This window comes from Brachycentrus maculatus, unplaced genomic scaffold, assembly GCF_059751285.1.
Source record: "Brachycentrus maculatus isolate JH-2025_06_01 unplaced genomic scaffold, ASM5975128v1 h1tg000269l, whole genome shotgun sequence".
In the NCBI taxonomy this organism is placed as follows: Eukaryota; Metazoa; Arthropoda; class Insecta; order Trichoptera; family Brachycentridae; genus Brachycentrus; species Brachycentrus maculatus.
The window spans coordinates 1,347,071-1,363,983 of NW_028281020.1; the positions used below are offsets into that span (position 1 = coordinate 1,347,071).

The 16,913-nt window shown below is 30.9% G+C and overlaps 1 protein-coding gene across 1 annotated transcript in view; it reads right to left on the reverse strand.

Annotated features, from left to right (window-relative positions):
* The window catches only part of LOC148305565 (inactive rhomboid protein 2-like), a 262,551-nt gene that overhangs the window by 39,847 nt on the left and 205,791 nt on the right, over positions 1–16,913 (reverse strand). The window contains exons 7-8 of the mRNA XM_088266450.1: positions 7,547–7,755; positions 492–701 (exon numbers count right to left, since the gene is read on the reverse strand). Of these exons, the coding sequence (XP_088122576.1) occupies positions 492–701; positions 7,547–7,755 (419 nt within the window). The remainder of the gene's footprint in view (positions 1–491; positions 702–7,546; positions 7,756–16,913) is intronic.

The window sequence follows — 16,913 nt, forward strand, 5'->3', positions numbered from 1 at the left end:
GATTGATCACCTAGTGATTGACACTCAAATAATGCAAGCAGGCAGGGACCTGATACAGAATAGGAAGAAGAAGAATATATTATCCAAGATTTTAAATCTGAAGTGCAAGACTGATCACCTACATCCAAGTAATGTTACATTCATACAGACAACACTCTATTATTGAAAGCTGTCCCACCGCATTCCCAGATCTGATACAGAAGCATCTAGGCTTCCTGACAGACCTTCTCTTGCAAAGCTTTTTTAAAAAACTAAGTTTTATAAGTAAAATCTAAACAATTTTTTCGCCACAAACATATCGTTGTTCAAACGACATACGTTTGAAAATGCCATAACTAGGCGAAACAATCGTCACAATATTAATTTTTATGTGTTTTTTAAGAATAAATTATAACTAAGTAGACTAAAAAATATGTGTTTGATTCAACAATTAATACATAAATGTATGATTTTACAAAGGATGTGAGTTTTAGAAGGCTGGTTGTACTGACCCGAAGAAGCTGCCCACGATGCCCATGCCGTACTGCCGGCGGTTGGAGTTGTCGGCCAGCCGGTCGAGCAGGGGGGCCGCCACGCGCCGCCCGTCGCCCACGGGGGGCGCGGCGCCCGGCGGCTCCCGCGGCCGGCTGGCGCGCACCCAGCCGCCGGCGCGCCCCTCCACCATGTCGTCGTCCGCGTGCGCGCCGTCCACGCGAAACGTTCTGCAATCAAACAAACAACTTTATTAATCAAACAAACAACTTCATTAATCAAACAAACAAGTTCATTAATCAAACAAACAAGTTCATTAATAAAACAAGCAACTTTATTAATCAAACAAACAACTTCATTAACCGTTGGAGTGCCGAGAATCGACATATTGACTCTGATAACTCCGAAGCGGAGAAGATTTGTAAAGAAGGATTTGGACTAACTAAGTAATTAATTTACCACCACGCCGCTTCTCCGCAGGAGTAGACAGAGAGAATAGAACCCCATACCACTCTGTCTTGCAAACATTCTAAGCTTCATTACATTAATGCATTTCCTCACGCCCGCCGATTATTTTCACTCCTGACATATCTGATATTGCCAAGTTTTTCTCGGTCTTCCTCTGTTTCTTTTTCCGACTACATTCACCTCATAAATTTGTTTTAAGGATTTGGACGTACCCAAAATGTTGGCAGTACCTTAATTTCTGTCATGCTAAGTTTACATATATTACATATATTACTGCGTGGAACCGTTTGCCTTCTAATTTAAAGATAATCCAGAATCCCAACCACTATCGATCACAACTTAAGACTCAAAAGCGTGGCTCTGGGCAAATAAAATAAATGTAAAAAAAAAACTTAAGAGTTAGTATTTTATTATATAAAAAAAAACACAGATATTTCTTTTGTGATAACCTATTGTTTTTGCCTTCTCAATGTCGGATTCGTCGAACAGTCTGTTGAAAGCGATTGTCAATCATCGTACGAATTTATTTGTTATGCTCAATGTTTTAATTTGGTAGAAGTATATCTATCTATCTAGATATATTTCTACTAAAATATAAATATTTCCATAATACGCATGTTTATTGCTGGCTGTGTTATTTAAGTTAATATTCGTGGCACTCTTATTGTTCTGAGAATGTATTATAATATAATGTAACATATGTTGTGATATAATAAGTAATATTATGTCTTGTTTAACAGTTGGTTGAAATCATTGTTTAATCATACATAATCAAAAACTAATCCTCAATATGTAATAACAAGTATTAGTTGTTCTTAGTGTAATGGTCAGTATCCCCTAATTACGAGTACAAGGGGCTAGTATGTTAACATAATAACAAAATTGATTTTTTGTCCGTCGCACTTTACCACTCAATCTAAATTAAAATGAGAATAAAATCAAGATAAAAATTGTAAAACGTGAGCTCCGTTCAGCTAATTTTTGGGAAAACTAAAAAAAAACAGCAGTTGAGAATTCCATTTTATTTGTAATTCAATGCTCTTATTTAGCAAGCGTTTACGTAGATTGTAAAAATATAAAATCCTTCATGCTGATAACTAAAGTGAAAGTAAAAAAAAAGTAACACGTAAAACATTTTAATGAAATATTACTTTTAAAAGTAGTACGTGGTCGAAATTGTTTCATAAACTCACACAGTGTACGTATCGTACGTACATAAACAGTGAATGTACTCGTATTAGACGCAAAAATACCCTAGTGCTTGTGCAAAATTTATTTTCCACAAAATCACAATTTAGGACATCTAAGTCTCAAATATGGCTATTATTTTTATGACTTTAATATTAAGCGAAAAATTGATGGGCCAATAGAAAACCCATTTAGAAACCAAACATAAATTGAAGAGAATAAACATGACATGTTATTTGTATGAGCTATATAGAAGACGATTGTTATTTTATTATTGACATTTAATGACTACAACATCGTATTTTATATGATTTGTCATCCGTCAAGAAGTCGTCATTTTGATTGCGTTTATTTTCTAGGAGGTTCTAGGGTTTCGTCGGCTTGTAAATTTTAATAAAGTAACGGTAGGATACAGAGAAAAAGAGATTTTATTAATTGTTTTTACTTGCATATATGTACAAACATATATCGTAACACTCCTCCTTTTCGTTTTGTGTTTCCTCTACAAAGATGATCTGCTCTTTTTTCGTCTCTCAATGAGCACTATTCAGCTGTCCAAACTCAAAACACAGTAAGGGACATTTTTTGGTGGTATGTTTTTTTTGCATTTTTGGACTAATTAGAGTAGAATCTACTTAGTCCAAAAATGCAAAAAAAAAACGTACTACAAAAAATTTCCCTTACTGTGTTTTAAGTTTGGACAACCGTATTTTCATGTATGCATATGAGAATCGCGAAGGAGAATTTAGCAACCAAGTATGGAAGGTGCGAATTGTAAAAATTGTATGTATGTAAATACTTATTAGGTACTTTATTATGCCTTTAAAATTTAAAGGTAGGATCTTACAATTTCACAAAAATTGTAGAAAAAATACTTCAAAAATCAGAAAATCCCATAAACCGCAAAACATACATAAACCCTGCGTAAAGAGATTTCTGAATGCCATGTCAACAAATTGCGTAAATGGAATTCAGGTTCCTCACAATATCGATATCCTAGGAATAACGTTACAAATACCATTTACGGACGGAGTAGAAAATTGAATATACACTCCTAAAAAACGTGCGAAGTGGTCGCAATCTGATTTAGAAGGGGAAAGAAAGAAAATTTCCATAGGATGTATTATGGAAACGGAATTTTTACTACTTTCCTCCAATACCCCAGAGACTGTAAATAAGAGTCTTTTAACCTTTTAAACCCGGATATTAATATAAATAACGAGGTAGGAAAAAAGGGTGAATATTATATACGAAAGAATATATAGTTTATTTATTTAAAAAATGTATTTCAAAGAGTAGTTACAGTATTATTATGATTAAAATAAATGTTTGGTTCGACCGGGGATTTATTGTACTGACAGCGGTTTGGCCAGTAAAAAAATTAAATGTATTTTCAAAAATACGACGTTTTATTTCAGATTCCCTTAAAAAATCGGTATCTAAAGATAATAAAATACTTATAATCACAATACCGTCTCCGATTTAAAAAAAAATTAAGAGTTTAAAATAGTGTATACCAAATAATTCCATTATAATCATAACAATGACAAAATAAAAACGGTGTTTTTTGTGGGTTTAAAGAAAATTACATTTTTTGTATATATGATAAACGTTTAAGATTATTTTGCAGGTATATTTAAAATGTCATTCGTTATACATATTATGACGTGTTCACGTGAATTATTGTTTAATAAATACATAAAAATGCTAGCATTAACACGCTCAATAAAGAAACTTTATTGTTAAACCTTTCAAAAATGTTTTAATAATAAAAATGGCAGTACACGTGAACAATGGAATGCAAATTTTTCAGTTTTAAAGTGTCACGTCCGATACAATCGCATTACGTGGAACCTTTCGCCCCCGACCTAAATATCGTGCAGTGCATGCAGCTAAGCGGTATACCCCCTAACTGCCTACTTTTTGAATTAGTAAAGCCACCAGCACCCACAAGGTTAAACGATCATTTGCTATATTTTATGTGCAATGGCTTTTCGACCCGCATACGCCCGTGATTTGAATAGTTCAAACTTTCATTATAAATTTGGACTGTTTTTTTCGGTATAGACTTTGAAAATTTTACGTTTTGTATGTATGTTTCGGAGAAAAACAACAACTGTAGGGATATAAAATAATGTTTAAAAAAAAATAAGTTTGAAAAATAATAAAAAATCTCAATAACAATAAGTTTCAAAAGGAAATCACGTAAAAATGCAAATATGCGATTTTTTTGATCGGTTGTGTCAAAATCTATCGTTGGACGATAAATCGATACCCAGCGGTAAAATAAATACAGGCTTTGTATGAAATAAATAAATATATATATATATATATATATATATATATATATATATATATATATATATATATATATATATATATATATATATATATATATATATATATATATATATATATATATATATATATATATATATATATGAATCCGAGTTTTTTTTCACAGTATGGTACACCAATATGTACAATATATCTGTCAAAAATGGTGGAGCCGATTTTTTTTGGATTTGGTTACAAAGTAAGGAATACAATTGGTGGCTATATTCAAAGAATGGATGTTACGCATGTAAGACAACTCTACGTAAAAATATTTTTCGCGCATAAACAAAAATCTGGTTAAGTGAAAAAAATAACGAACAAAATATTTAATGTACCAAAAATGCCAACTGTATTCGGCCAGAGAAGACACATATATAATATGTTATCTAGCACCCAAATCGCATAATGCTGTGCCACTTATAAAACTAAAAGAAAATCATAACAATAAAATAAAATGTCTTCTTTGTTATGAACAACACGAGAAATGTTTAAAGTTGCTCAACCCACCGAATTAAATAAATCCAAAAAATATTATTCAGATTATGATTATTATTGCTGTAATTTGTAAACCGATAACATTCTCTGTGTTTATTTATGTAGTTCAACGTTTTTGTTAAACTATATTTTATGTTACAATAATTAATGAAAACACTTTGTTTTTTACCACTTGAGTTTTTATTAAAGACTACATGTTTCAGAAGTTAAACTTCCATCATTCAGGTCTGTATAATAACTAAAATATAAAATATAAAATTTTTCTATAAATAAGGAGAGGGGAAAGTAAGGGGAAGGGGTTAGTCAAGGAACGGAGTTTGAAAACAAAGGAAAAATTGAAAGCAATGGCGAAGAATTTTGAAACAATATATTATTTAATAAATATTTTATATTTTATATTTTAGTTATTATACAGACCTGAATGATGGAAGTTTAACTTCTGAAACATGTAGTCTTTAATAAAAACTCAAGTGGTAAAAAACAAAGTGTTTTCATTAATTATTGTAACATGTCTTACCACAAAGTTAATGCCGAAACAATAAATAAAATATATTTTATGTTGTTTTTGTAATTCCTGGATGAACGTCTCCTCACGGGTTTTGCTTAGTGAGGTGATCGTAATAAATGGTATATATAATATATTATTAAACTAACTAACTAACCATCACGCCGCTTCCTCGCAGGGGTAGGCAGAGAGAATAGAACGCCACACCACTGTCTTTGCAAACATTCTTCGCCTCTTCCACGTTCATGCATCTCCTCATACATACCCGCCGATTGTTACGACTCCTAACCTGACCACTTTCAAGTATTTGGCATACATGATCGTGCCATGTTTTTTTCGATCTTCCTCCGCTCTTTTTTCCACTTACATTCGCCTCATAAATTTGTTTTACCGTTCTTTCCTCACTCATTCGTTCTACATGTCCAAACCATGTAGAACGAATGAGTGAGGAAAGAACGGTAAAACAAATTTATGAGGCGAATGTAAGTGCAAAAAAGAGCAGAGGAAGACCGAGAAAAACATATATTGTTTTAGAATAAAAATATAAATAAAAAGTTTATCTTTTAAACGTATAAGTCAAAATAACATAACAATATTTTGAGTTATTGAATCGAAACGAAAATATGTTTTCAACACCAATTAATTAAAATTAAGAGTTCTAAGACTACTTTAGTAGGGAAGGAGGTCATGAGTTAAATTATTTATTTATTACATTATTTAATTTATTTCCTTACATTGGGAAGTTTATTCTTTCGATTAATTCTTTCGTTTTAAATGTCTACAATAGCCTTTTTTATCCTATTATTCATTTAAAATAAATCGGATAAAAACGTTATAACGTGAACTGAATCGTGCTTTTTGGTAAAAAAACGTTTTACATTGTTTTCACTGTAGTACTTGCAGTCCTCTGAGAAAATTTATTTGTTAAGAGTAAAGTACGAACTGTGAGTATACATTGTGAATACAATATATTACTTTTCGGGAAAAGAAAATTGGGAATGTAAATTAAAAAGAAACATTTATGAAAAAACCAAAAAACATATGTTTTCATGAAACAAGAGATTATTTACATTAATACTAAACACGTGAAAACTGACACGTTTTGGTGTAAATATACATTTAGTATGGCCTTCGTGTTATCGATTTATTCAGCGAGCCTACGAAAAAACACCATCAAATTGTAGTCTTCTTCTTATTTCCTTATTGGAAGATACTACGGGTAATATTCACAACGAAATTTATTAGGCCTGTGAATTTTTACAATTCGTTGGATACTAACTAAATACAAATTATCGATCCCTCTTTCACACCGGGCAAACGATTATCAATAATATCAAAAAACGATTTCAGAATCAATAGATGTTTTATTTGACGTGGGAGCTTTTTTATACTTGCTTATTTTTTAGTATAAATATACTTGATCACAATTCAAATTAATATAATTATAAAATAATAAATGAAATAAATTAATATAATTTATAATTGAAGCAATAACTGTGACTTTCCATTTTATAATTAAAATATACCTTTGTTTTAAAATCACTTTAAATATTTTATTATAACTTAGTTATAATATCTACCAGTTTCAAAGCTAGCCGCTTTTTTTTAAGACTGATTGATATCAATCAGTCTTGAAAAAGAAGCGGCTAGCTTTAAAACCGGCAGACATTATAATTCAGTTATAATAAAATATTTACAGTCATTTTAAAACAGAGTTTTTTTTTAATAATAAATTTATTAAATTCAAAGAAAATTAATTCAAATTAAATACGATTAAATAAAAATAATTTACATTGATTTTGATTGATAAAAATGAATTCAAATGAAATTATTTAACTCAAATTGAATTTAATAAGATTGATTGAAATTGGTATAAATTTATTAAAATTAAGTAAATTTAATTAAAAGTACTAAAAATGAATAAAAACTATGAATAAAAAATAATTAAAAATAATTTAAATTGATTTCGATAGATTAAAATTAATTAAAATAAAATTGAATGAATTAAAATTAATTCAAATTAAATTAAATTAATTAAAATTAAATTCCATGAAATAAAATAAATAATAAAAATAAACATACATTCTCGGCGATGACTGCCTCCCGTCCGTGTCGTCCTCCTCGGGCTCCGGGGCGAACATCCGGTCCTCGTCCAGCGTCGGTGGCTGGCCTTGCGAGGGGGCGCCCGGCGCGGGGGTGGAGTCCGGCACGTCCTCGGCGGAGCCCGGCGCGTAGCTGCGCGACCACTGCCGCCCGCTCAGACGGGAACGGGGCTTGTGCTTCGAGAGACTCTGTAAAGAGAAAAAAATATTTCGTCAACCATTTCCATCGACCATTTGCGTCAACCATTTGTCCGCCTCCGTAGTGTAATGGTCAGCGAGCTCGCCTACCGTACCGGAGGTCCCGGATTCGATTCCCAGGGGGGTCAAATACATATAAGTGATTTTTTTCACTGTAATTTTTTTTCAATATTACCCTGGACTGGTACCTGAAGCGGAAGGCTGATCACCTTTCCTTCATGTGTTAACGATCAAGATAACACTGCATTTATATGATGCAGTGCCCTATGCACCACTGAGGTGCGGATAAGGGTTTGTGTTTGTGAATTCGCATCGAATTAATAAAACAACTGAATTCCATAACAACTTGATTTGTTTTGACCCTTATCCGCAATTTATGGTATTAACGGATCGGATCAAAGTAGTAAGATAATTTTTTTGAAAGGTGATCAGTCCTGCTAACATTAATGACCAGAATAAATTTTAATAAATATTATAGTGGAAAAATAATAATATTTAAATAACTTTCCTTACACCCGCCCACTCACCTACTATGAATATTTCGATGTTTTAGAATTAGTACATCTTTAACCCTGATGATGACAAAGTTCTTGTCGAAACTGGTTGGAGAAAATGTACCAATTAAAAAGTGGTTAAAAATAAATTTGTTTATTTTTCAAAATTATATTCGTTTTTAATCCTCCCAAAACTCAAACCGGACACCATTCACGGTACCGAAACGCATTAACAATTATTACATGGATGAAAATTATGTAATTCTCGTTAAGTATGTATTTTCTTCAAAAGCTTACAAGCAACAAAAATGCCTTTTTTAGCATAAGTACCTACATATCGCTCACTCCTTTCAACAACGTCATAAATAAAAAAAACATGATTTTTCAGGAGATCGTTTTTAAAGTTTAAGAATAAAATAAAATGTATTAAAAATAATTATTAAGCCACTTATTGAACTTTTTACTGTGCAACATATTTTTAGGTTAATAAAACCTGAAGGTTTTTTCTCCATTTGAAAAATATTTAGTTTACTAAAAAAAATAATTGAACAATACCTTTTCTGCAAAATAGAAAAACAACACTTTCTGCCCTGTAGCGGGTAAATATTAAGTTAAAAATAGGCCGCTTTTTGCTTGTGTACATTTTCTGGGCATTCCGAAAATGTGCACAACTGAAAATTGACGATTTTTGATATACTTATAACGTTGTTGAAAGGAGTGAGCAATATGGCAACCTATATCATATATTATTATAAAATAATAATTATACTATAAAATAATCGATAAAAATAAATAACGTGTTTTTTCCTTGAGGCACAAAAATGACTTAATTCGACAAATCAACAAATCGTGATATTTTTTATACATGTTATGTACACTTGCGGTAAACGTAAAGAACCATATTATAAGTTTATCTTGCAGCCCTAAAACAAATATTTTATGAAACGTTCCCAAAATATTTTCAAGAGATTTTATAATAAAGAAAGCGAAATGTATTTTTCATTTTCGTAATTAAGCAAGGCACTCGCTAATCATACTTAATTTAAACAAGGGATTCGAGCTCCCTCAAGTAGCCTCCATCGTTTACTCCAAATCGACAAAATTGTAACAAACAATTATATTTTGAAATTAATATCATATTTTTCTGGACTCGGGCAACTCAGGAAAAAAAATATTTGAATTATCTTTTTTAATATAAGTATAACCAGGAGGGATCTTTTGTAGATGGATCATAATTACTATTAACGTATTTAATATTTCTGGACAAGAAACAACACTACGTTATATTTTTCATAGATATTTCTCTTAGCGTATCAATAATAATTATAAATTTGAAAATAAAGACGAAAGATATTAAATAAAAATACGTTTATGAATTCTGAGTAACGGCAGTACTTTTTTTGGGTATTTTATATCCAATTTTTTAAAAGCATTACTATTCGTAATTTAAAAGTTAATGATAAAATAAAAATCTGTAAAAGTACTTTGATGGGATTCCCCTTTATTTAAATTATCACTACCCGTGTAAGACTAACTTTTATTAATTCCTTTTAAGTACCAATTCAACGCGATTCCTGATTTAATTTCCTTTACTTATATCGCTGCCAATAGATTTCTATGCGATAAAAAATACTGGTTCTTAAGAAAATCATGAAAACCAGGTTTAAGAAAATGAAGATGATACACTGATCTTATACCACAAATACTGTTTTAGAAATATATTAAAACCAAAAATAAAAGATTATTATTATACATATAGCTGTACTCTTTCACGCGTTGCTGTAGCTTAGTCAGATATAATGAAAAAGAAAGCACGCATTTCAAAAATGATTATGGAGTAACAAAAATATTTAAAATAAATTAACAATAATGCAATAAAAAAACGCGTACGTATTCGAATGCAACGTTGTGTCAAAATTTCAAAGAATCGCTGAATAACTTTTTTTTTTCAGATATTTATACGGAGAGATAAATAATTACTTAACATCTATTGTTTACATTTAACGTTCATATTTCGAATCCCTCCCAATCGCCAAATATTTGAATTTCCATTAATTAGGAAATTTTAGCATAAATGAGTTATGAGGAAGAAGCTGTTTGCTTGGAAGCCGGTCAATATTTTAATTACGTAGTTAGTGATTTTGAACAAAATAATTTGTTTGGAATTTTCTTCTTTGTGAGAGGTCGGGAAGTAAACATCATGTGATAATGTATGTCGTTGTGCGTGGGCTGTGTGCTAGGATTAAAACTTAATATTGTGCTAGAAAATAGAGGTATCGTCGGATTATGTCTACACGAAGAAATGATTTAACACAATACATGATAATATATTAAACCGCCAAACTGTGGCTGGTAAATATGAGGTAAGATTAATATTTATTCCAACAATTAATTTTAATAAATGATGTTAACTGCCGTGAAAATTTGGGAACAAGCGAAGTGTTCACGCGTAACACTACAAGTAGCAATTTTGTTAGATCACGAATAAAAACATCCTAAGTAATTAATACTGTCATCCTTCTATTTTTTAAATTTCACTTTAGTTATGGAAATTAATTTAATCACATTTTCGGAATTATTATATTCATAATATGACAGGTACCTACTATACAATATAATATTTTAAGCAAATTTCAATATAGCACTTTGTTTCTCGTAAGTAAAACTACGTACACTAATAATGGTTGTCAATAATGGGTAGAATTGGTGAATGTTACACGTGTGTAAAGTGATCACTCAAACCAGCCTATGACGGTCGTAAGCCCCGTAAATGCCCAGACTTCCATATTCTTCTTCATCTTTGATGAGATGTCAAAAAATAATATGAAAATAACTCCTGTAATTGGAGATAATCCAGATTTTGTGAACAAGTATTTGGACACACTCAAAATGTTGTAAATAAATTATCTGGTCAAATAATAAGCTTAATAATAAAAATGAAAATGGTATTTTCTGGCGTTTCTCATGTGTGTGATTATAATCCAGGATTCGGATCTCACATACTAATATAAGAGTTTCTGCTTAATAAAAAGCTTCTTTACATCTCACCAATAGATGTCTCTAGTGAAGTCCTAGTGATTCATGAACAAGGTTTCTAAATTGGTTCATATATATAGAACTTCCAAGAATTTGAGTAGTGTGGTTGTCAATAATGGGTAGAATTGGTGAATGTTACACGTGTGTAAAGTGATCACTCAAACCAGCCTATGACGGTCGTAAGCCCCGTAAATGCCCAGACTTCCATATTCTTCTTCATCTTTGATGAGATGTCAAAAAATAATACGTACACTACGTTGTAACTTATAAAAACTTTTTAACTGTTATAAAATAACTTTAATATAATGTTTTTCCACAAACTTAATACCAAATCAATGAATAACATAGTTTTGAATATTTAGAACGAGCTTTACTTTTAAGTTATTTAAAGGCAGATCAAAAAATTGTAAAAGGCAATTATAAAATACAAACTAGTTATTTTAAACTTAATTTAGACATCTATGTTTAGTATAATTTATATTTGAAGCACTAATTTTGTGATTTTCCATTTTATAATTAAAATGTAACTTTGTTTTAAAATCATTAAAAATTATATCTTAATTATAATGTGTACCGGTTTCGAAGCTAACCGCGTCTTTATCAAAAAGTATTAATCAGTCTTGATAAAGAAGCGGTTAGCTTCGAAACCGGTAGACATTATAATTAAGTTATATTAAAATAATTATGGTATAGTGATTTTAAAACAAAGTTAAATTTTAATTATAAAATTCAATATTAAGGTTTACGATTTTTATATACGAGTACAAGTTGTGAGGTAACTTTGTTTAAATAGTGATTAAAAGAATAGCAATCTACGATCCTGTTTCCAATATTTTTTTCAAAATTTTATTTATTCACGACTGAAGTTTGCATAAAAGTAGAAAAAGTTATAACAGATTTCATAAAACGTATTAATCTAACTTGTTAATAGTTGCACTGTGGCTACTGAATCGCGTTAAACTTATATGACTTAATTATAATATCCTACATAACCCGTACGTAGGAAACAGAGCACTAGTTCACATGGGAACTATTTCATACAAACAATAATAATTTCTCTGGCCACCCGGTAGAACAGGAGTTATGGACAAACTTTTGGTTATTATAATATACGGGTGCAGATAATTGCTTGCAATTATCAAAGCACAGTACGAAAGGAGACTGACGCCCGTCACTTTAAAATTAGGGAAATTTTATTTAAAATATTTAAACAAAACACTGATTTTTAGGGTCTACTAAGTTGTACATAATTTTTTTTTTAAGCTTAAAAATTTTAATTCATGACAATTATTTCGCCTTATAAAAGCATTATGAAACTACTAAAAATTAAACGCGAAATCAATAAATTAAACATGAATTAATGATTCCCTACTTTAATACAGAACTAATCTCTTTAAGTCTTTTTGGGTGTTAAATTCACACAAGAGCAATATTTTTTTAAACTGTACAGAAAACGTGCGATATTTTTTAATAAATTCTGTTAAACGTATATATATTTTTTTTAATTCGATAAACATATGATATTTTCGTACCCAAATAAGATCATCTAATATCATAATTACAAAATTTGCACTTAGGATATTACTGCATTCAGGTAACTGTAAAGGTTAATTTTGCCCTCAAGAGAACCACGTACATTTCAGTTAATTACTCAAGCTTGTATGAGTAAATATATGCAACACAGAGTGCCATAACCACTGTTGCTATTCTCTTTTTCCCACTTATAAATATTATTATTACTCCGATCATTAAAATAGAGCAGTAATAATGTATTGAATACCTGAATTCCTTTACTAACGTCATTTATAAGCTAACAAATTTAATCAATTTCTAAATTTAAAAAAAAATAATAAAAAATGTGAAAATGAAATAAACATGCGGTAAATGTATTTAAATTCATACTTCCATTCATAAATTGTAAATGCTTCTTACGCTTTCCAGTGATACGTTAAGATTTTGGTAAAAAGAAGAGCTAATAACTGAAAACCATACAGAGTAATTAGATATCGGCTGTAGTACGTACATTACGTCATAACCTAACAACTTTATAACGAGATATCGTTCAGGGAGATAACGTAAAGTGAGGTATTATCTACTCATATATTCACATTTAAAGTCAGCATATCGTAATTTCCGAAAGTAAGTACGTAGATAAAACGCAGTTAGTCTTCTAGTTACGACCGACTCATAACGATTATAAATGCGGGGGATAGAAATAATTTATTTTTCCAACTCCGGAAAGCCATCGTACGTAATTTATTTAACGGTAAATGTCGCCTAATGAATTTATGGATATAGTTGAAGACGTGAGCATTGACCGTTACGTTGTTATCAATATGTTACATCGTCCTTTGTGATGGCTATCGGATGCTTCATGAGCTTGATTTTACAAAGGTTTCTTTGTCTTTGTTCCAAGGACTCGTCTGATAACATTTTACCCCGTGATAATTGAGCCAGAAGTTTGGGAGTTAGGGTTAAAGTTAGATAAAATCAGACCATCTCGGGGAAACCACCCTCCTTTTACCGAAATCCTTTCACAATATGGTACTTGCCAAAAGAAAACTTAAAAGGAGAGACGTGTTTAAGCACACAAGCTAACTTTTCGGAAAAATAAAACATGATTTCACCTAAATGGAAACAATAAAGGATTCCATAAAAAAAAACATTTTAAATATATTTTAAGAAAGCTGTGTAAAAAATAGGTTGGTGCTCGACTGTCAAATAGTAACGTTTTCGATGCCCATCAGTGTACATTAATGTGTTCTATATCCATATGTCAACTTACGGGCATCGATACATTACAAACGACATATACTCGTACATAAGATTTTGTTTATTTTTAAATAAATAATATTATGTTATATACACAACTTGAATACTAAATCATATAGTTGCAATCATGATTATTGATATTTAAATCCTTTAGTGTCCAAAATCGTACAAATAATGATTTTATTTGCAAATTAAAATATTTTTTGTTAATAAAATAAACGAATTTCGTATTTGTTTTATCAAAAGAATTTCTAATTTCTAATTTATTTATTTTTTCTTTCATGTACATAACAATTCTCATCATAAATTACATGAAGAAAAAAATGTTTATTTTTATTTTACTGAAGTTATAGAGATAATGCGTATTTACGTTGGGATTCAATCATGGATTTTATGACTTCTATATCACACACACATTATTTTAAACTTTCATTAAGAAATTCTTAAACTAATGAGCATTTGTTGCTGTCGGGTGAATAATAAAATAAATTCAAATTAAAGTTAATATAAATATAAATATTTTGAAATATTTCTTTGTTTCTATTGCTAAAAGAATTAATAATACAAAAATCTTCTTGATGCAAAGTGTTCATCTTGTTTTAACAAATAAAAAATCATTATTTCGGAACACTGTATTCACTGAATTTATTATGACAACGAAAAGAATAAACGCGATTTAATATTCTAGACAAAATGTGGCTGTTTTCGCCAACAACGTTCTACAAGTTAAGGAAGCAGAAACCATAACTCAGTACCTTGTAGCTAGTTCCTAGTTCCTTGTACCTACATTCATCTTCATAACCCTCAGCGTCTTACTAATTAACAACTTGCGAAATACGCAGAAAGGGGGCCAAAAACTTAATACACGACGCGGAATAATTAAAGTGATTAAAACCAAAAGATGGACGGTCTTTAGCGCGCAGGACCTGCCGCGCACACCAATCTCGGTTTCATTAACCCATCCGCATATTAGTTTCTTTTTAAAATATGTATACGAATCGCTCATTTGGTGCAAAAATGGCGTAATTACACTATAAAAAATATTACAGGAGATGCCATTCAAACGTTGTAGAAACAGAAATAGCGCCATTTTACTTAATTCTACAATGACACTCGCGTTATCTCGCAGCATTTCACCACAAAATCAATTCTGTTGATGTAAATAGTCTTTTCGGATATTTTGACATATTCAACTTGTTTAAAAAGGTCAAATAACGTCATTGTTGCACCAAATGAGCGAAATATACTCATTTAATGTATCCCTGAAAAAAAAGGTGCCCGCAGGTGACATGGTTTGTCAACAATAATATTTTACACTAGATAAAACAAGAACAAACATATAAATAATCTTTAAATTCAGAAAAAAGGTTGCATGCGCAAAACAGATTTTTGTAGTATAAACCGGTCCAACAAAGCATAACGCTCACTTGTGATTCATACTATTGAAACGTCAAAGGCGTTCCAATTCAGCCGAGTTATAAAAATAAACTGTCTCATAAAATTATAACTAGTACTGTTTTTACCAATAATTATGGTACATATCACTATTACGCGCATAATTTATCGAGCATCTAAATCACAAATGCGATAAATTGACAAGAAGAATTGAAAAATAACTCAGTAAAACATTACGCCTGGGATGTAGAGATTTAAATTTAAACTGATTTTAGTTGGTATTATCAAAAGGATAACACTCTCTTTATCATTCATCGTTCACTTTGTGTATTACCACTTTAAAAATGCACTAATTCGTGACTACCGATTTCGGAATAATCATTCCATAATCAGGCCATTAAAATGAAATTACTACGGTCTGACATTTATACATTTTTATAAAAATATAACAAAAGGATAATTCTATCCTTACAGGGACATCTTTTGTAAAGTGACGTAAATAAATTTATAAAAAATATGATTTACCAAAAGTTTTCTTTACTGATTTGTAGAAATCGCTCGTAACTTTATTTATAACATGAACTACCCACGGAAGGAGGTGAGGCTTAAACCACGGCTGACATGCAAATGTAAAATATTCTAAAATATGTCGGCTGGTATGCCGATGGGTTAATGAATGAAATGAGCAATCTGGTAAAATATTACAGACGACAGCAGTCGCTCCGTAATGGTTCCAACTCCAAACCTTCGGCCGGGATCAGAGCTAATTTATCGATAGTTCAAATTGTAGGGTGAGAAGTTAAGATCAACTAACTGAACTGTTGCAATTAACAAAGTTTCGGCTGGTAGTACGGTGTGTCTACCGCTGGCGCTGTCATGATTCAAAATCTTGGAATCTTGCAAGAACCTACATAACTAGAAACGATGGCGAAACTTTGCCATACGTATCAGGAGGAATCACGAATTACACACAATAATTCGCACACGAATATCGAATCATCCATAAATAAGTAAAGTCATTTGAAATTATGACATCCTTAATAAATTCGAACTTAGTAGTGTGCAGTTTACATAACCTAATATGAGTACGGATATCCAATCCCGACTTACACGATATATATCTTCTTTATCTAACCCTATATACGTACTCAATGGTGCATAGTGCACTGCACCGTATTGATGTAGTGTTATCTACCGCTACTTACATGAAGGCAAGGTGTTCGCTCCTACAGTTTAGGGCCAGTCTAGGGTAATATTAAATAAATATTAGAGTGTCAAATCACTAATATTTATTTTCAACCCGCCCCCTGCGAATTGAACCCGGGACCTCCAGTACTGTAGCTAAATATACTAACCGTTACACCGCAGAGGCGGACATTTGACACTGTAAATGTAATAGTATAAAAAACTGACAGAATTAAATTGTGTAACAAAGATGTCATGATTGATTTG